The 22,536-nt window shown below is 39.7% G+C and overlaps 2 protein-coding genes across 2 annotated transcripts; one reads left to right on the forward strand and one right to left on the reverse strand.

Annotated features, from left to right (window-relative positions):
- Positions 1–383: 383 nt before the first annotated feature.
- On the forward strand, positions 384–4,022 carry LOC106082790 (uncharacterized). Its single transcript, XM_013245526.2, is given in 3 exon segments — positions 384–634; positions 636–875; positions 2,531–4,022. Coding segments are annotated over 3 exon segments (1,719 nt in total). The 5' UTR covers positions 384–481; the 3' UTR covers positions 3,857–4,022.
- A 43-nt stretch (positions 4,023–4,065) lies between these two features.
- LOC106082781 (uncharacterized) lies at positions 4,066–13,746 on the reverse strand. The gene is made up of 2 exons (XM_013245518.2): positions 13,732–13,746; positions 4,066–5,283 (listed from the first exon to the last, which is right to left on the reverse strand). Exons 1-2 carry the CDS (start codon positions 13,744–13,746, stop codon positions 4,066–4,068), a joined length of 1,233 nt encoding a protein of 410 aa, XP_013100972.2.
- Positions 13,747–22,536: the final 8,790 nt, after the last annotated feature.

Raw genomic sequence — 22,536 nt, forward strand, 5'->3', positions numbered from 1 at the left:
TCCCCCATAACTTTTGAAACAATTTAAATGAAAGCATTATGTTTTGGGGTGTTCGTCTTGAGATGTGAGTCACACACATATATCTTGCCTTGGTATGTGTGAAATCGAAGAGTGCTGGCATTTGTCCAACGCCATAAGGTGTATTATGTTGATGTTGTAAAGCCTGGAGACAAAAACCCCGAAACCTTTGGAGGATACATAGAACTGCATATATATACTTGGCTGTACAATTACATTGACCACACATCATGATGTACCATGTTAAGTCCCCATAACGAGTCGACGATTGTTCGATTTTAATCGATTTATTTGTTTTTAATCGACTTATACGATTGTAATCGATCTATTCGATTAGTCTACTTTGGGATCCCTATGGCAGGCTTTAATTTTGAAGGACAATTATTCATCAGCTTGGTTTAGTTAATTATTTGGTGAAATTTTGATTTATCTGGTGTTAGATTCGAAAAATTTTCTAAAAAAAATGACCGCAGTTGCCGCCAGTTTAAATGTTTCCTCAGAACTAGATATCACACCGTCCAGAAAACGTAAACGCCAATTTGAACGCGTCCAAGAAAAGGCAGCTGCACCTACAATTAAGTCTTGTTTTACCAATGAAGCATTTCATTCTACACCAAAAGAAAATTATTGCCAAAAGGCGTCTCAATAAGGAGAATGTAACACAAATATATGGTTTGGAGGTCAAATCGATAGCGGAAATAGCCAACGAAGATAACGAGAGTAAACAGCAGGAACAACCATTAAATCCATATGAAGTTGTAAGGCCACCAAAGAAAAAGCAAAAACCAGCTCCAGCTTGCTTTGAGAACCCAGCGCTTAATTTGAATGGGCCGGACAAGCAATTCAACCCTTATGAGGCAAGTATTGTGTTGATGGTGTTTTACGCTACTTAAGTGTGTGAGTGAGTTGAGTGAGATTGATGTTGTGTGTGTGTCTGCCTGAAATATAACACGGTGAAATACTGAATCAGAAGGCATACACAGAAAAAAATAAAAATCGTTTTCAATTACAAAATTAAAAAAAAAAAAATTAAAAAAATTTGAGCATCGTGATCTTTTCTCAAATAACATTTATTTAAACCACATATTGCCTTATTTTAATGAAAGTTTTTAGGGTGAGGCGTCCCTCACACACTTGGCCCCGGAATCGGTCATAAGATTCGTTTTCTAATCTCAAATACCTTTCATTTAAGCCACATATTGGCATGGTCGGTAAATTTATATAATTTGAGGAGTGTTTTAAAGGAGGGTATTCGTATTCTACTCCCAAATACTTTTAGTTGAGCCCCACTCCTTAATACTTTCCATTTGAGTCCCACATTGACATGTTCGGTAAATATGCCCAATTTAGGCCTTTTGGGGAGTGGGTGGTCCCCCGAACACTTAGCCCTGAAAATATATACGCATCTTGCTCTATTCTCATATATCTATATATAATTTATTTGAACCCCATATTGCCAATGGCCTCGAAATTGGATATCAAATTCGTTTTCTAATCTCAAATACCTTTTATTTAAACCCCTAAAAAGTATCAATATCGAGCTCCACTGTCTGAAAGACCCAAATTGTCTTGCGTCCTATCTGGGGGTTGTTATGGTGGTGGAACGTCCTCTAGACGCTGTAATCAGATTCCGGGTCTACTCCCAAATACCTTTCATTTGAGTCCCATATATCCATAGTCTGCAAACATGACCGGTTTGAGGGGTGTTTTGGGGATGGGGCGACCACACAGTGACTGGCCTTGGAAAGATATATCAGATTCATGTTCTAATCTAAAATCCCTCTCATTTGAGCCTCCTATTGGAATGTTCCGCAAATACTAACCATTTGGGTGGTGTTATGGGGGTGGTGTGGTCTCATAGACATTTTTTCCCGAATATTGATAACAGATTCGAACTTAACTCCCAAAGACATTTCATTTGAGCCTCATATTTATATGGTCGTAAATTTATCCTCTTTGGGCATGTTTTTGAGGACAGAGGCCCCCCAAACGTATTCGTATTCTACACTCAAATAGCTTTTATTTAAGCCCCCATATTGGGGGGGGGGTGTTTTGGGGAAGGGATGGACCCCCAGAAACTTGGTCCCACATTTGGATATCAGATTCGTATTCTACCCTGGAATACCTTCCATTTGAGATCCGAGATCTGGCGTTTCTGAAAATTAGGGTAACATTTTTTAAGAATTAATTAAAAAATGATTGAATGAGTTAATTTTTTAATTGGAAATTTCCTTATTTCAATCACTATAGTAATTGAAAAACTAAATGTATTCAATTAAAAAATTATTGATTCAATTAATTTTTTAATTGAAAACATTTTTATTTTCAATTTAGCTTTCATTGAAATCTTTGATGCAAATGGCGGTATGTTGGAAATCGCCCAAAAACCAGAACTCCGACCATACAAAGTAGTCGATGTCTATCAGTTGTAAAACCACATGTAGTTCCCTTCTTTCCATTCCATTCCATCCACGATCATTTATAGCTAAAGGTATTTTGTTTATATTTTCAGATTGTTCGAGAACCGACTCCTTTGACCAATTCCAATTGCTTTGTTAATTCAGCCTTAAATTTAAAAACCAATGATGAGGTGCCAGCTTCTCGCAATCCCTTTGAAATACAAAGGGATTCCATGCCAGTTATGCCAAGTAAATTGAAGATTGGTTTACCCTTTGTTCCCAATATAGGGTGTCGCATTGACTTTAAGGACATGTCGATGACACAACTCACACCATCTAAGCTGCTGGCCGAAAAGTTGGTATTTTCTCCTGTGGTTAAGCATAAAGTCTCATTGGGTTCTATTGGTGAAGAGACAATGGATATAGGAAAAGAATTGGATTGTTACCAACTGGAATTGGAGAATAGCATTAACGAGGCCAAGTTGCGTAAAAATGGAGGAATGGAAAACTTGGAAATTGCTACTCCTCCACTGAAAGAAACTTATGAAATAAATGTGGAACAAAAAATTAACATTAAACATAAGCTAACGGAAATAAAGGAAGACGTGGAGAATGAAATCGTCGAGGAGTCTGTAGTCGAGACATATCAACATTCTGAAGTCCAGGCAATTTGTGAAACTAGAAAGCAAGAAGAGACCGAGGAAATCCTAGATAACAAAAATCCGTTTGTGAATACAGCAGATACAAGCCCAGAGAAACAACCCTCAGGCGAAGGCACTGCTAAATGCAATAACCCTTTTGTTTATACCGAGGAAGAAGATATTGCCACAAACCCTGAAATTTTAGACGAGCTCTATGGTCCCGACAGTGATGTCGAGGGTGCAGATGTCTCTTTTGATTTTAAGACACCAGCACCCTTTGTAAGGGCCTATACCAGAGCAGCATCCCCGAAATTAAGAGTAAGTCGTGAATCACTAAAGAAGGAGGAAGGTAGTGATAAACAAGCCGAGGAGGGTGATCACATTAGAAAATCTTTGAATGTGAAAAATATGATACGCAAATCTATACGAAAGCTAATGCATCCCCATGGCTTTGCACAAAAACATGAGCAAGGCGAGGAGCAGGAAGGAGATAAACATGGTGTTGGCTTTATTAATACCATACGGCAAAGTCTGCGTCGCAAACCTGCCAGGCATCTACTAGAGGAGGAGGAGCATTCACCGGTTAACGAATGCGAACTGTCCATTGTGGATGGCAGCGAAAGAACCCTAAAGCTGAAATCGAATCTGCCACAGACCGACTATGTGAAAATCGAGGATCTAACCAATGAAAAGAAGCACAATCTACGCAACAGCATCAGGCGTTCCACTCGGGAAGTGGGCCATCAGTTCATGAAGACCGTGTTTCACAAGAAACACGAGGAGTATGAATTTAGGTAATTTTGTTTATTTTGCAAAAAAATATTGAAATTTGTTAATTATTCCAAAGATTTTTTTCTCAATTATAGCCTAGTTATAATAATCCTTAAGTTTACTTTCGTTTTCTCTTACTATTGCACATTTATGAACTTGAACTTATTCCTAAGTATGTAATTACATGTTACATTGCACCATTTTTAAATAATAAAAAAAAAACGTTAAAGACAACTTCACTTGTACACCGTCTGAATAAGAGGCTTTCTGCGACTCTGTATGGGCTTGTAGGCGTGCTGGTAGACACTGGCTAGGCGCCAATGTTCGGGATAACCACCTTCGCCGGCACCGCCTGCATAACTTTTGAATGGAGGCACAAGAGTGTCAATGTCATAGTTTTTCTTGGCGTAGGGATTGCGGGGTCTTGGTACGACCAGTACACGTTGATGCGGCGCATGGTGGCTGCCCATACTGCAGCCACTGTCCGTACTTATGAAATGGCCGGCGGCATCGAATCTTGGTACTCCCGCACGAAATGCCGCTTTGCTGCAGGGCACGCGCCTCTCGGCACAGTGTTTGGGATAGCAGCCAGGATCGGGAGCAATTTTATGGCATAGCCGTGAACGGGCTCTTTTAAAAAACCCTCCTCGCTTACAGCCGGGTTCCATAGGTGCCTCAAAGTCGCAACCAGGTCCCAGATATTTCTCTCGTAGAGCCTTGTAATCATGATCCGCAATGTCGGGACTTGACTGAAACTGTTTGGTAAGACGATGAAGTCTTTGACAGGCACTATTTTCTCGCGAAACACTTCTGGCTCTGGGCATGGGACGACAGAGGTTAAGATCTTCTTCCGTTTCTATACGGTGGCCTCCGAAATCAGTCTTTCGTCTCATTATATCCTTGTCGAAAAATCCCGGTTCGCCTAGAGTACTGGTGAAAACGCCCGCCGATCGCCCTGTATTTGGGGCTGCATCTTCACGGGGGCTCTTAACAAAATTAAATACAGCGGGGCCGGCCGAATCATTGGAGCCATCTATGTGACGCGGTCTGGCAGGTTCCTGGGCTGGCTTATAGTCCCAGCAAATTGCCAAATCCATGGCACCCATTTCTTTGCCCGGAGCAGCTGAATAAGAGCGGGAATTATCACTGTTATACGGGCGGGGCACCACACCAGAAGTTTGGGGGCGATATACCTTCATTTTGGTGCAATGAGTGGGTCCTGCGTTATGTGTCTTAACTCCCACACCACTTGCTATTGGATCTATCTCTAGGCCTAGGCCGGCAGGAATATTATCTCCAGCTATTTGCAATTTACGAAAGGCGAGATCGGCAACACAGTCTGGCAGCGGTTGATGATCCAAGTTTGTTTGATGCATACGCTTGGCCAGCTCAAAATTCGCATAGGCGGGCACCACCGGCGAGGGACATCTTTCGTTTGGTTTCCCCGTAATGGTCTGTCCTCCATTCATTTTAGGCAAATCTTCGTTTTCCAAGAGATTGAGGTGGCTGGCATTGGCATTATTTGTGTTGTTTAGCAAATCCAAATTTCTTAGGCGAGGCGATAAATTCGAGGTGGTCAAGGCAGAGGTTTGTGGCAAAATGGGATTCAACTTAATGGGTGGGGGTTCACATTCGCCAGTTTTACACGCATGATCCCCCAGGAGGTTTTGATCCAATTTCAGCGGTGCTTCTATGTTGTAACCACGATTGAATTTATTTTCCAGCAATGAATCACGGGTGGGATGTTGATCTTTTAGGAAAGTGAAATCCCCAGGTACATACTCCAGATCGCTGGACTGAGAGTAGTTATAAAGAGAGGGGTTAATTACATTGTTGGTGGCTTTAAAGGGCTTACTTACTATTTTCTTATCAAACGATGGTAGAGGCTTATCCAAACTCTTGTCAAAACTTAGGTTTTTTTCTTTGTTGTGATAACTTAGAGAAGTTCCTGTGACGCCAAATTTTTCATCCAAATCCTTGGAAATGTCTGGAGCATACTTGTTGTAACTACTGCCATTGCCGAATCTGCGAACTAGATTTTCCGGTAACTTATAGCCGGAAAATGTACCCCAAGGACCCTGATTTAGTCTGCAAGGGCAGAAAACACACAAACATTAAAATGTAGCCAACCATTCAATTGGCTCGAATACCTCCGGTGGTAGTCCAATAAGTGGCCATGCTCATTGGCAATAGTCTTTGTGGATCCTTTGCGTTGCCTGGGTCTAGGCGGATCCTTGGTTTGCCATTTTGGTTGCTCCCAATTGCCCAAACGCTGTGAGGAATAAGCCTTTTCAAACTGTAAAATAGAACAAAACGGAAATTTTAAACAACTTAGACCAGGGGCAACCTGTTTGTTACTCTTAATTCCATAATTTATATCATTATAATCCCTTACTGTGCAAACAAATTGTTAAATCACAAATAGTGGAAAAAAGGAAACGAAAAAGTAAACAAGAAACACCCCCCTATCACAATAACAATGATGGTGATGGTGATGGGTGGGCACAAAAGATAGAACATCATCCCTTCTATTTTGCAGCAAGACTGACGGCAACCATCTACACAGCATTAGAACAATTACATGGTGTTATACACGGGGTTTTTTTTATGGCCAATTTAAGGACATGTGTAAAAAAGTATCTCCTTTTAATACCACTTAAGCTTTTGTTTGTCTGTGTGTGTTTTTTTTTGAAAATGTGCAATTGAATCTTTCTGCTAAAGTCAAATTCTGAATGCACTTAATCTCCTCGTATCATTTATCACTTGCAAGCAGATTCCAAAAATTGTTCAACACAAAGTGGGCAAGTTGAAGTTTATGAAATGTTATAGTCAGTAGGATTAGGATACATCTGTTACAGCTATGAGTTAGCAAACAAGATGACCAGGTGTGTTGAAGGGGGAGTAAGAGGTTAAAAAAAATTCTTAAATGGATTTTTTTTAAGGCAAAGAAGTTCTTCAGCGCTAGGAACACACACCACCATTGATTTTGGTAAAATTCAAATTCTAACTCAAATTGTTAGTCTGCATTCATGTCAAGTATGGACTTTGTCTACAACCCGATATAGTTCCTAAATAAATTGATTACATGGGAACTTCAGTGGTGGTTTTCCTCTCCTAATGCTGGCAACATTTGTGAGGTACTATGCCTTGTTAAGCTTCTCTCCAAAGAGGTGTCGCACTGCGGCACGCCGTTCGGACTCGGCTATAAAAAGGAGGCCCCTTATCATTGAGCTTAAACTTGAATCGGACTGCACTCATTGATATGTGAGAAGTTTGCTCCTGTTCCTTAGTGGAATGTTCATGGGCAATATTTGCATTTACATGGGAGCTTTACCAGGTTGTAGACCTGATCCAAACTTGGCATGGATATTGGAGGTCATAAAGGAAAATGACATGACCAATGATCAAATCGAACAGAAATTGCGCTCTCCCCATGTTCATAATTGGTTCCAAATGCTCCTCATATTTGGCTTGTCAACCCAGGGATAGAAGTCTATTTTTTAATCCGATTTTGCTGATATTTGGAACGTATTGTAACAGGTCGCCATCCGTATCGCAGAGGTTAGCATGTCCGCCTATGACGCTAAACGCCTGGGTTCAAATCCTGGAGGGAACTACAGAAAATTTCTCAGTGGCGTTATTCCCTCCTAATGCTGGCGACATTTGTGAGATACTTTGCCATGTAAAAACTTCTCCCCAAAGAGATGTTGCTCTCCGGCACGCCGTTCGGATTCGGCTATAAAAATGAGGTCCCTTATCATGGAGCTTAAAATTGAATCGGACTGCACTCATTGATATGTGAGAAGTTTGCCGCAGTTCCTTAATGGAATGTTCATGGGCAAATTTTCATTTGAACCAGGATGCCTTCAAACACAAAAACTCTATTCGTTTCATATGGGTTCCTTAAAAGATATAACTCTCATATAAACCGATTCCCCAAATTATCTTCATTAGATTCCAGACACCTAAATCTTTTCCTTTGCTTGAATTTTGCATATAAGGCCCTTCAACAAAATTTAATAAACCCATAGGGTCCTGCATTTTTGCTGAAATTTGGTTTGGTATCTTTAATTCCCCTAACTCATATGAAACAAGTAAGAGCGTGCTAAGTTCGGCCGGCCCGAATCTTGTATACCCTTCACCATGAATTGCATTTGTCGAGTTCTATGCGCAGTATCTCTTTTTAGGCAAACAAAGAATATTGAATAACAACTGTTATGCTATTGAAGCTATATCAAGTTATAGTCCGATTCGGACCATAAATGAATGCTGAACATTTTAGAAGTCATTGTGTAATATTTCTGTTCATTTGGATAAGAATTGCGCCTTGTAGGGGTTCAAGAAGCAAAATAGGGCGATAGGTTTATATGAGAGCTGTATCAAGCTATTGATCGATTCAGACCATATTAGACACGTATGTTGAAGGTTATGAGAGAAGCCGTTGTACAAAATTTTTGTCAAATCGGATGAGAATTGCGCCCTCTAGAGGCTCCAGAAGTTAAGATCCCAGATCGGTTTATATGGCAGCTATATCAGGTTATGTACCGATTTGCACCATACTTAGCACAGTTATTGGAAGTCATAACAAGATACCTCATGGAAAATTTCAGCCAAATCGGATGAGAATTTCCCGCTCTATTGGCTCAAGAAATCAAGATCCAAGATCGGTTTATATGACAGCTATACCAGATTATGAACCGATTTAAATCATACTTAGCGCAGTTGTTGGAAGTGATACCAAAACACTACGTGCAAAATTTAAGTCAAATCGGACGAGAATTGCGCCCTCTAGAGGCTCAAGAAGTCAAGACCCAAGATCGGTTTATATGGCAGCTATATCAAAACATCGACCGAAGTGGTACCAAAACACCACGTGCTTTCGACAGGCAGACGGTCGAACTTTGCTAGATCGACTTAAAATAACATGACGATCAAGAATATATATACTTTTTGGGGTCTCAGACGTATATTTTGAGGTGTTACAAACAGGATAATGTAATAAGTATACCCCCATCCTATGGTGGAGATAGGCCAAATGTATAAATATAGCCCCGTATAAAAAATGCTGAATCCTTTAAGGATAAAGGCCAGTTGGCTCCAGTTAAAATACCGATTGAAGCGATACACCATGAATGAATCTTCAGTCCTGCCGAAATACATGAGGACTTCAACAGGATGCCTCCTTAACATATCATACCCGATACAATTTTGTGCTCTTTAATCCTTAACCAAGCTGGGCAGGCTTTTGTCTGCCCGGTATCTCTTTACAAGCAAACAAAGGTTAATGGATGAAATTGCTATGCTATTGGGTATATTGCTATATATAAGCCTATGGACCGACGGGACTGGCAAATCCTTAATTCGGATGTTGGAAACCAAAATTTCAGCCAAATTGGATAAAAAAAAGGCGCCCTACAGGGCTCAAGAAGTAAAATCGGGATATCGGTTTATATGGGAGCTATAAATGTCAGGTTATGGACCGATACAGACCATATTTGGCATGTATGTTAAAGTTCATAGGAGAAGTTGTTATGCAAGTTTTGAGACAAGTACTGAAACTTCTAATGGCTCAACAAGTGGAGAACATAGTTGAAGTCATTGTGCAAAATTTCAGCCAAATCAGATAAGAAATGCGCTGGGGATTTTCATTGAGAACCCAGGGCCTGACCATAATACGGTCCTGCAGGTGAAGATCCGGGCGATCACGGAATGTGTGAGGTGGTGTGGTGTTAACGCGAGGATGTCAAGTATGAACATTTTTACGGACAGTAAACAGGTCATAAGGACAATGACAACCAGGACTGTAAGATCACGAACAGTCTTGGAATGTAAGAAGGAGATTAACGCCTTCTCTTAGGATGGCACGATCCTAATCCTTTGGGTGTCCGGCCATAGGGGAGTAACTGGGAATGATAAAGCAGACGTATTGGCAGTAAAGGCCAGTGAACTGCCGTCAATAAACTTAGTTAACTCGAAGACTTTCGGGTCGACGCAGTCCGAGTTAAGGGTGTGGGCGACGAATGCGCATGTAACCCTGTGGAACATCGAAACGGTCGGTAGGACGGGAAAAATCCTGTGGGAAGATCCAGATCGTGAGAGGATGAGGCTATTATTGAAAGGATGTAAGAAGGAGGTCAATATATACTCATGGAAATTTGTTTGTAAAAACAGCAAAAATGTTTTCTGTAACAGCAGAAAGTCTGCTAAAAATGGGACAGCAGTAATTTGGTGCTAAAACAGCCTACCTTTTCTGGTGTTTTCACACGGTAAAAAAATTAAAAAAGTTCCAAAATTTCATAAATATTTCAAAAAATTCTATAGCCCATCTTATCTTTAATTTTTACCAAAAATTTTGTCTGGAAGGAAATATAGGCTATATAATTTTTAGATATCGGATGGGGGCAGTCCCACGCCCTTACCCCAACTACGCCATCCAAAACCAAAGTGGACCGATAGGCACAATACGGGTATCAAATGAAAGGTATTAGAGACTAGAAAACGAATATCGTATTAAAATATGTGTCCAAGTACTCAGCGGGCCTCCCCAACCTAAAAACTCCTCTAAACTGATATATTCGACGTTCATGTCAATATGGGCCTCAAATGAAAAGTATTCAACAGTAGATTACAAATATGACATAAAAAATTAGGTCCAAGCAATGGGAGGTCGCCCCACCCCCAAGTACCCCCCAAAAATGGCATATTAGCTGACCATGTCTATATGGGACTCAAATTAAAGCAATTTGGGAGTAGATTACGAATAGTACAAATCTAGGTGGCGCTTTTCCTTCCAAAAATAAGTCAAATAGATTGATTGACCCATTACAATATGGGACTCAAATGAAAGTTGGAAACGAATTTGATATCCAATTTTGGAGCCAAGTGTTTGGGGGTACGCCTAAAGCACCCCCTAAACTGAACTTAATTTCCGATTATGGCAATATGGAGCTCAAATCAACGGTATTTGGGAGTAAAGATCGAATTCGATATCTATTTTCATTTCGGAAAATTGATACTCATTTTCGGGACAAAGTCCCTGGGGTCAACCCCACCCTCAAACAGGATTTATTTACCGATCATGCCATTATGGGGCTCATATAAAATGTATTTGAAAGTATAGCACGAAGCGTATATTTACATTAAGGGCAAGTGTCTCTCTAAACCGGAAATATTTACCAATACGATGATATAGGACTCAAAGGAAAGTTATTTGGGACTGGAGTAAAATTTACCCAGGAACCGAGAAGAGGCACACTTTTGAAGCAATAATGAAAGCTTTCCGATTCAAGTTTAAACTCAACTATAAGGGACTTTTTTTATAGCCGAGTCCGAATGGCGTGCCGCAGTGCGACACCTCTTTGAGGAGAATTTTTTTTAACAATTAACCGCTTTAAATTTTGTCCGATGTTATCGCCAGGATTTGAACGCAGACGTTTAGCGTTATAGGCGGACATAGGCTACAGTGGGACGAATTCGATATACACATTCAGTGAAATTTTTAATAAAATTTAGAATGAACTTTAATCAAATATACTTTTTTTACACTTTTTTTCTAAAGCAACCATACTTGGCACAGTTGTTGGATATCATAACGAAATACTTCGTGCAAAAATTCATTCAAATAGGATAAGAATTGTGCCCTCTAGAGGCTCAAGAAGTCAAGACCCAAGATCGGTTTATATGGCAGCTATATCAGGTTATAGATCGATTTAAACCATACTTGGCACAGTTGTTGGATATCATAACAAAACACGTCGTGCGAAATTCCATTCCAATCGGATAAGAATTGCGCACTCTAGAGGCTCAAGAAGTCAAGACCCAAGATCGGTTTATATGGCAGCTATATCAGGTTATGGACCGATTTGAACCATACTTGGCACAGTTATTGGATATAATAACAAAACACGTCGTGCAAAATTTCATTCCAATCGGAATGAGGCTAGAGGCTCAAGAAGTCAAGACCCAAGATCGGTTTATATGGCAGCTATATCAAAACACGGACCGATATGGCCCATTTACAATATCAACCGACCTACACTAATAAGAAGTATTTGTGCAAAATTTCAAGCGGCTAGCTTTACTCCTTCGGAAGTTAGCGTGCTTTCGACAGACAGACGGACGGACGTGGCTAGATCGACATAAAATGTCACGACGATCAAGAATATATATACTTTATGGGGTCTCAGACGAATATTTCGAGTAGTTACAAACAGAATGACGAAATTAGTATACCCCCCATCTTATGGTGGAGGGTATAAAAAGTATATTTGATTAAAGTTCATTCTAAGTTTTATTAAAAATGCATTTACTTTCTTTTAAAAAATCCGCAATTACTTTTTGGGCAACCCAATATATAAAAAATGTCGCGTGCGACTTAGTGCCCATATAAGCGCCCTCTAGCGGTCAATCGCTCATCGTTTTCAGATGACTGGTTATAATATAAAGACAGAAGTAGCCCGTTTTGTGTTGCTATTAGACCCATTTAAGGAAATTCTGGCTGGGAAGAGAGCTGTGATGCGAAAGTTTATTGGATCATGATAGGAAGAGGGCAGGTTGATTCTGACAGGGGACATGATAAAATCGTCTACACCTAGATCATATGGGAACCTGCAGGATTATTGGCATACACACACGGGAAAAATACTTCTGTGAGTGTAAGAGAATCTGTACTAATGCAGTGGTATTAGGACACCGTGAATGCTCTACCTACATCTTTCGTCTCTTAAAGAAGGATCAAGGATCTTACACTTTGTCATCAAACATATTTTCTTTCTTAATATGTAATAAGATTACCGTAGCACCTCCCTAAATTTGCATTAAACATTTTTTTTATTCCAATTTTTCTAAATTCTGATTTCGAATATTCTTCTTCTCCAACAGGATAAAGTCAAGAAAACTAGTTTTTCCATACTGTTCTACAAATGTACAAAGATATTTTCCCATAGTCATCATCTTTACTTCAAAAAAAAAAAAAAAATATTTCTATAAACGTCCAGCATTAATTTCATTGTCCTTTCTACTCAATTTTCTTATGCAAATGAATGCAGGAAATTTGATATCTTCATCTGTGGCCTAGTCATTGCGTAATTTCTCTTTGTTGTATCACATCAACACTTGCCGTGATGACTGGTATTTCAAATATGTTTATGATTGAAAACCACGCGGGCACGCGTCAAAACACGAGGCATATTCGGCAATTCCCACCACATAGCCACCCATTATACAATACAACCCCACGCCCGTACAAGGCGCTCGGCAACACCATGACTTTTATCTCTCCCTCTCTCTCTCGCTCACTCTCATTCTCTTAGCCTTGCTGGCATTCTAATTCTCACATACAAAATTAGTGAATAATTAAATTTACACGGCAATTGAACACGCCTGGGTTGGTTCAACTTACTTTGAAGGGGGGGGAGGCAGAGATAATATCAGGATGCTTTAATGAGAAAAACACTTGCTGGACAGACAACAAGTGTTAGAGTTTCAAATTGATTTTAAACTCAATTAGCAAATGGTTAACAAGTGAGACAATTCACTCTCAGACAATGGAATGTGTAGAATAGGTTTTTTTTTGTGGGTCCTCTTTACGCAACAAATCGCCAGCCATTGATCGATCCATCAAATAACTAAAGTCGTGCCTGACAATGATTATAATGTCAAATCCCTGGGGCAACATTTATCAACATTTTCCTAGCTACGCACCAACATGCTTCAAAAGCATAGATAGCTACATGTCCTTTACAATACACTCACCCCACTGCATGCAGAATTAGATTTTCACACAACCTGCCACAGGGAGACGTGCAGACACCCTTTCGTCCTCTGTTTTCAATTTTTTGTAGTTGTCGAAGTCAACACCCTTACTCAGCTGTGGGCTGAAGGGTGCTGCTGCAGGTTAACACGTGTATCAATGGCATAAGGATTTCCTTTTCTTATTCCTTCTGTGGCATGGGTTTCCTATTCGTATGATAAAACACTTGTAAGCAATGCCCACTAACAATTGAATAATCCTTGTTTTATGACACTCCAAATACAATGATACTTAGTCGTTGTAATTTAACGCTTCTCTAGCATCGAACAATCGTATAATGGATGAGTTGAAGTTGACGGTGGAGATGGAGGTAAAAGATGCTCAACGCTTGTATGGATGTCCTCTCAGCCATAGGTGATAAAGCAGATGGTGAATCAATTGTTTTGAAATTAACTTAATGTTCTCGATACATCGTGGCCTTAACGGTAATTGGCGGCATTAGAACGAACGGAAAGCATTTTTTTTTTTTTGCTATTAAGAAAGGACTTTTTATCGTTTCCTTCTTCTTTTGACCGTGTCTCCACGAATACTGAATGCCGCATAAAGTTTTGCAAATAACAAAATAAAGGCATGTCTCTGCCATATTTGACCCATTTGTATGAGTATTTTGACAAATATTTTTTCAGTACCAGGATGTTTGTACATTTTTTCCAAGACATGCACAGCCAGCGCCATATGTACACAATCGTAAAGGAACGAGGTTGGTTTGATAGCAATTTGGAAATATGTACATACATAATAATTACCTTCGGGTGTTAACGACCAAGTCCGTCCGTCGGTTGGTATTTGATATGGAAGCTATATCCAAATATGGACCTATTTTGAGGAAATTTGGCAGAGCCTTTCAGATAGGTAGTACCACATTCCCGAAGGACTCCTCCTTCATCGGGAAGGACTACCGATTTAGTGTACAACACATTGCTATAACAACAGCAAAATTCCACATTCCAAATCGGTTGCTGGTTACTACGTCCTTACATGTGTAAATCGGGCTATATGTATAAGTGGGAGTGATTCTAAATCTGAACCTACTTTACTTTACTTTAATTGGCTATGACAGAACATTTGTTCCACTAGCCGAACATAGAATAGATTCCGTGTACCACCATGCGTTAAACTATTTTTTAAAAGTTAAAGTTAACGTTTTCCTCTATGCAATATACTGACTGCTTTTTCCTCAGTCAAAACAAAAAGGGAACATGTTGTAGAGCGAGAATGTGACGAGCACACAATTGCAATTATTTCCAGGACTTTGAGTCTGCTTGGTATTATTTTCTTGTATACGTACAAAGTACAGTGCAATAGAGTGATTATTTTTGCCAACCACTGGTCTATACTCTCAATTACTCCCACTTTCTCTTTAGTAGGAGAGACACAAGAGAATAATTATTGGTCAGGTACATGAATAATCGTTTGCGGCTATCAAATCACTTTTGCAATTAAAGAGTTTTAGGTTTCAAAACTAAAGGAAGGTCGTTGTACCGTAGACGAAGCTGCCAAAGGGTTTACAATAAACAAAGTTAGTTACTTTACTTTAATTGGCTATGACAGACCATATGTACCACTAGCCGAACGTAGAATAGCGTTCTAAGCGCCTTGATCTTCTGCGCTCATTCTAAAATCTCTGACATCAAATTTTGAGGTATCTCCCACCACTTGATTTTTCCATCGGGCTTTTGGTCTTCCCGGTTTGCCTTCAAAAGACTTCTTTGCTGGGGCTTCTTCATCCATTCCATGACCTAGCCAACGCTGCCGTTATATTTTGATGCGTGTAACTATGCTATCGTCGTCATACAGCTCGTGGTTCATACGTCGCCTATATTCTCCATTAACGCAAACTGGTCCATATATTTTACGAAGACTCTTTCTCTCAAATACTCCAAGTACTGCCTCATTTGCTTTCACAAGTACCCATGCCTCAGAATCATATAACAACACGGGTAGTATCAGTATCTTGTATAGTGTAATCTTCGTCTGTCGAGAGGTGGTCTTGTTTCTAAACTGCTTACTTAGTCCAAAGTAGCAACTGTTTGCCAGTATTATTCTTTGCTTTATCTCAAAACTGGTGTCATTCGTTTCGGTTACGGCGTTGCCGAGGTAGATAAAGTTACTGACTGCCTCAAAGTTGTGGTTCCCAACTTTCTCCATTTTCTTTATTTGGTCGGTTGTGCTAGGATTTTTGGGAGTTGAAACCATCCATTTCGTCTTATCTCCATTTACTGCCAGACCCATTTTTACTAACTCTCTTTCGATTCTTTCATAGGCAGCAGTTACTGCTTCCGGTGACCGACCTATGATGTCGATGTCGTCGGCATAGGCGAGTAGCATGTGTTCTCTTGTGATTCCAGCAGTATATTAAATAGATCGCACGATGGGCTGTCTCCTTGTCTGAAACATCGTTTGGTATTAAATGGTTCGGAGAGATTCTCTCCTATTTTTATTGAGGAACGGGTATCAGCAAGTGTCATCCTGTAGAGTCTTATTAATTTTGCAGGGATACCAAACTCAGACATGGCTTGAAATGCCTTTGAATGTAGAGGGGTATCGAAAGCGGCTTTGTAGTCAACAAAGAGATGATAGGTGTTGATTTGTCCTTCTCGGATGTTTTCCAGGATTTGGCGCAGTGTGAATATCTGGTCCAGGATGGATTTACCAGGTCTAAAGCCGCATTGATAGGTCCCAATTATCTCGTTGACTTTAGGTTTTAATCTTTCACACAGTACGCTCGAGAGTATCTTGTATGTGATGGGGAGGAGACTTATTCCTCTGTAGTTGGCACATTCCCTCTAGTTCAGCGGGTAACCTGTCGGCTTCTGCTGCCTTGTTGTTTTTTAGTCGGGTCACTGCTACTTGGACCTCATTGTGACTAGGAGGTAAACATTCTTTACCATCATCATTGATTGGTTCTGCGGTATCCTCTTCGCCGCCAACGTCGGACACAAGCAGTTGGGTCAATCCCATGGCAGCCGGTTGTACGTACCGGATTGACCCGATGGAGTTCTCCATCGGCAAGGGCTGCCGCCTCAGTAAACAACACACTGCTACAACAACAACATCTAGCAGTTGGGTAAAATGTTCTTCCCTCATCCTCAGCATGTTATCTGTATCAATTACCAGATTTCCTTCTTTGTCTCTGCAGGAGGATGTGCCAAAGCCATCGGTTGGATGTTTAATTCTTTGGTAGAATTTCCGGACTTTATTCTGACTCCGGCACACTTCAATTCGCTCACACTCACGTCTGTCCATTTCCTTTTTCTTTCAGCGGAATAGATTTTCTCCCGATACCTCGTCTTCTTCTGGCGCGTTGCTACTGATTGCAGGGTTGCTCTATATGTCCCATTCCTGGCTTCAGTAACATCTCGACACTCTTGGTCGTACCATGGGTTTCTAGGGGGAGGCTTCCGGTACCGGTACCCAAGCACGGATTTCGCAGCATTTTCCATAGAGTGGGTAATAGTTTGCTACTGCGTCATTATATAATCGGAACAAGGAGTGCTTTCATCAAGAAGTTGGGTCAGTTGAGTGGAGTATGCCGCTGCCATCTGTTGTGTTTGCAGCTTTTCAATGTCCAGCTTCCGTGCAGTGTCAGATCGTACTTTCTCCGCCATGTTCAAGCGGGTGCGAACCTTGCTGCAAAAAGGTAATGATCCGAATCTATATTTGCTCCACGTATCGATCGTACATCTAGCACGCTGGATAAATGCTTCCATGCATCACAATTTGGTTCCTCGTTCCATCCGTGATCAATTTGGTTCCTCGTGTTTTGATCGGGTGACAGCCATGTGGCTTTGTGAATATTTTTATGTTGAAATCGGGTGCTACTAACTACCATGTTTTTGCCGCGGCGAAATCTATCAGACTCATCCCATTTCTGGACTTTATCTCGTGGAGGCTAAACTTTTCGAATGTTGGACAAAAAATGTCTTCCTTCCCTATATTCGCATTAAAATCTCCCAGAACGATTTTTATATCATGGGCGGGGCAGCGGTCATATTCGCTCTCTAGACGCTCGTAGACAACATGCTTGGTCTGCTCGTCTTTGTCTTCTGTCAGGGCAGGGGCCCAAATAAGGCTGATGTTGAAGAATTTGGCTTTTATGCGGATTGTGGTTAGCCTCTCATCCACCGGAGTAAAGCTGAAGACAAAGTGTTTCATTCTCCGACTAACCACAAATCCACAGTCAAATTTATAAATCGTGTTATGGCAGCTATAGTATAGTTCGTCACCGTTTGGTGTTGTAGTGACGCCAATCCCAGCCAGCGCGTATACTGCACCTTCTGCACATAAAGAGTGCGGACATTCCAGGTGCAGATCCGCATATCATGGTCCTTTTTTCCTTTGCTTGGGTCATCAACGTTGGGAGGGTCCGTTTTTACTATTATTTTGTTTCTTATAGTTTTTCGGGGTGGGTTACTGGCTCAGCGCGCCAACCGCATGGGTTTTGTGGGATTGCACATGTATCCCTCGTTGTGGCGAGCCGCTTGCTCCAAGATCCGACGCTCGCCCCTAGCTTCCCTTAACCTAGGAACAGACGCTGATGTTGGCCATTGGTTATTTGAAGGCGCCAATAATTAACCTTGTCATCTCGAGTATCATTGACACTCAGTATTTAAAAAAAAAGCCAGTGCCATTGGACTCTTCTCTCGATTTGGCTGAAATTTTGCCTGTGGTGTTTTTTTTATGATGTCCAACAACTGTGTTAAGTGTGGTTCAAATCGGTCCATAACATGGTATAGCTGTCATATAAACCGATCTGGGTGCTTGACTTCTTGAGCCACTAGAGAGCACAATTCTTATTCGATTTGGCTGAAATATAGCAATAAATGTTATTTTATGACTTCCAATAACTGTGCTAAATATGGTTTCAATTGGTCTATAACCTGATATAGCTGCCATATAAGCCGATCTGGGATTTTGACTTTTTGAGCATTTATAGGTAGCAATTATTATCCGATTTGGCTGAAATTTTGTACAACGACATCTCTCATGAACTTCAACATACGTCGCAATTATGGACTGAATCGGTCTATAGTCTGATGCAGCTCCCATATTAACCGATCTCCCTATTTTACTTCTTGAGCCCCTTAAGGGTGCAATTTTTATTCGAATTGGCTGAAATTTTACACAACGACTTCTACTATGGTCTCTAACATTCAGTTCAATTATGGCCCGAATCGCTCCAAAATCATAGCATTTCTTTCCTTTTATCATATGTTTGCCTAAAAAGAGATACCGGGAAAAAACTCGACAAATGCGATCCATGGTGGAGGGTATATAAGATTCGGCCCGGCCGAACTTAGCACACTTTTACTTGTTTAGGACTATTATTGACCCAAAGTTTTAATTTCTTTTACTCAACTTCCTCGAAAGTGGTATTGTTCAGTGTCCTTTGAAAGTTGGTTAGAGATTTTAACCAACTTTTTTAACTTCACCTCGTATATATAAGTATAAATAATCTACAATATTATTTTTGTTTCCTTTTGGGGGTAACGTGCGTGAAATTCATTTACATCGTTGCTATGCAAAACACTATTCTTATTTTGTTTATTAAATCATTTTAGCAAAGAAAGACCGACAGACAGACAGACAATTTTCACTAAGTACTCACATGCACTGTATAAATACAAATTAATAGACGTATAAATATATGTGTATATGTATATACGTATACACACACACACATAACATGCAGAAGGATATGATGTCTAAGGTGTATCCATGAATTTGAAGGAGTTGTATACAGACAAATAAAGCATAAAGTTTATCATTATATGAAAAAAGATATTTTCTATATGGGCACAAAAGTTTCAAAGCGGAAGTCTGACTGCTAAAGCGGATATGTATTCACACTTTCTTCACTTTTAAATCGCTTCACACAAAAGTAATTTTGATTTGTAAAACTTTGTTTAGTAAAGATTATTTTTTTTTAAAACTTTGTTTCTTTCACTTCCTTTATATGTATAACTTTTTGAGATGATTTTAATAATACCTGATTAGCACTAAAATGTGAGGCCATATTTAATTTTTATTTAAATTTTGTTTCTTCTTTTAATATATATTTCTTATTATTTTTAATATTTTGCATAAAAATTTTGTTTTAAGATGAAATAACCCAAAATTTAATTAACCACTATAACCACCTCCTAACTTAGCGTTTTTAAAATACCCGTTTGAATGCCACTACAGAACTCAAGTCCTGTTTTCTTTGGGAGAAAACGCAATGCAACGCAATCCTGGAAAAGTTTCTATTTGAAAAGAAATTCCTATAAAATGTTGCCAAAGGTTACCGCTATCCAAAAGGTTTGTGTGTGTTTATTGGAATTTTGAAACTTGGACAACAAACAAACACCAATCGCCTTGGTTATGTCTGAAGGCTAAAAAAAAATCAAAATTCTCCACACAACCTTCATTGAATTTTTTTGCTAAGCCTTTGCACCCTGTAAACTGCATACGAATAGGTGGGAGTGTTTTTGTTTGTCGTCGCCTAGGTTGGGGCATGATGTGGCATAGTGCGCATGTATCCCCATCACAAAAAGACCACAGCCCCAGCATCCAATGGTCACATGTGGCTTGAAGACAACTTACTTGCTTTTATGTGCACAACATCAAGAGAAACAAATGGGACCTCTAATAAATGAAGCTACAAAGGGAGTACAAAGAACTTGATTTTGTTTTTCAATGTATTTATTCCACGAGTAAAAGTTAGAAGATAAATAATTTAATATTATAAAAACTCAAATCCAGCATATGAGTTGTGTTTTTAAGGAAATTCAACAAAATCTTACAATCAAAAACTGTTGAAATTCCGAACAGGCCGAATCTTATACAACCTCAGTGGATTTCCTTCGGCAAGTCATATGAACAATTGAAATTAATTGAACAATCACGAAATTAAATGATCCAATTAATTTTTTAATTGAAACTGCATCAATCACTAAAATGATAATATCAATCAACGTTTTTGAAAAAGTAATTAAAACAAGTAAAAGGGTGCTAAGTTCGGCCGGGCAAACTTCACCATGGATAGCATATATCGAGTTCTTTTCCCGGTATCCCTTTTTATTCAAACAAAGGATAAAAGAAAAGAATTGCTATAATATTGGAGCTGTATCAAATTATGGTTCAATTCGGACCATAATTGAATTGAATGTTGGAGATTATAGTGGAAGTCATTGTGTAAAATTTCAGTCCGTTCGGATAAGAATTGCGCCTTGTAGGGGCTCAAGAAGCAAAATCGGGAGATGGGTTTATATGGGAGCTGAATCAAGCTATAGATCGATTCAGACCATATTGGACACGTATGTTGAAGGTCATGGGAGAAACTGTTATACAAAATTTCTGCCAAATCGGATGAGAATTGTGCCCTCTAAACATAGCTGTTGGAAGTCATAACAAAACACTTCATGTAAAATTTCAGTCAAATCGGATAAGAATTGCTCCCTCTAGTGGCTCAAGAAATCAAGATCCCAGATCGGTTTATATGGCTGCTATATCAGGTTATGTGCCGATTTGCGCCACACAAAGCACAGTTGTTTAAAATCATAACAAAACACCTCATGCAAAATTTTTATCCAAATTGGATAAGAATTGCGCCCTCTAGCGGTTCAAAAAGTCAAAATCCAAGATCGGTTTATATGGCAGCTATGCCAGGTTATGAACCGATTTGAACCATACTTACCACAGTTGTTGAGAACTATAACAAAACATCTCATACAAAATTTCAGCCAAACCGGACGAGAATTGCGCCCTCTAGAGGCTCAAGAAGTCAAGATCCCAGATCGGTTTTTATGGCAACATGGACCGATTTGGCCCATTTACAATTCCAACCGGCAAAACCATCAGAAAAAATTTTCAGCGACGGTTTTCCCCTCCTAATGCTGGCAACATTTGTGAGGTACTATGTCATGTAAAACTTCTCTCCAAAGATATGTCGCACTGCGGCATGCCGTTCGGACTTGGCTTTAAAAAGGTAGCCCCTTATCATTGAATTTAAACTTGAATCGGGCTGCACTCATTGATATGAGAGAAGTTTGCGCCTGTTCCTTAGTGGAATGTTCATGGGCAATATTTGCATACACTAATAAAAAGTATTTGTGCAAAATTTCAAGCGGATAGCTTTACTCCTTCGAAAGTTAGCGTGCTTTCGACAGACAGACGGACGGACGGACATGGCTAGATAGACTTAAAATGTCATGACGGTCAAGAATATATATACTTTATGGGGTCTTAGACACATATTTCGAGGTGTTACAAGCAGAATGACGAAATTAGTATACCCCCATCCTATGGTGGAGGGTATAAAAACGACATTGACTTCATTATCTCGAATTCAATATTACTTACGTTCTTCGTTATTGAACATAAAAAGAGAATGGCCTTTAATTTGATGTCTGATACGGGCATATAGCTTTAGTCGTTTCAGAGATATGGGTCGCCAAATTCCCCAAAGCCTTCAAATAGCAAAAAAAGTCTCCAAATAACAAAAAAAACGTTTGTCTCTGGGCGGAAAAAGTGATCTGTGGAAAATTTTGTGATGATTGGATAACGAATGCAATGTCCACCTTGATTTAAAAAAAACGATAGACGGACTATTAGCACAGACGGACATGGCTAAGCCGAATCATGAGAAATTTATGAGTCAAACTATACATTTTATCAGAGCCACAGTTATGGTGTAAGTTACAAATTGTGTTTATATAATAAATGCCACATAAAAGGGTACCTAGTTTACCAATTTCATGTAAGGCCCTAAAATATTCAAAGTGCGACTTTTTTTTGGGAAAACGACTTTTTGATGCGACCTTTTTACAAAAAATGTCGTCGGCTGTGATTTTCCAGGAAAATATAACGCAATCAGTGTGAACTTGGTAACACTTCGTGTCAGTCGTTTATATTT

Source organism: Stomoxys calcitrans, chromosome 4, assembly GCF_963082655.1.
Source record: "Stomoxys calcitrans chromosome 4, idStoCalc2.1, whole genome shotgun sequence".
Taxonomy (NCBI): domain Eukaryota; kingdom Metazoa; phylum Arthropoda; class Insecta; order Diptera; family Muscidae; genus Stomoxys; species Stomoxys calcitrans.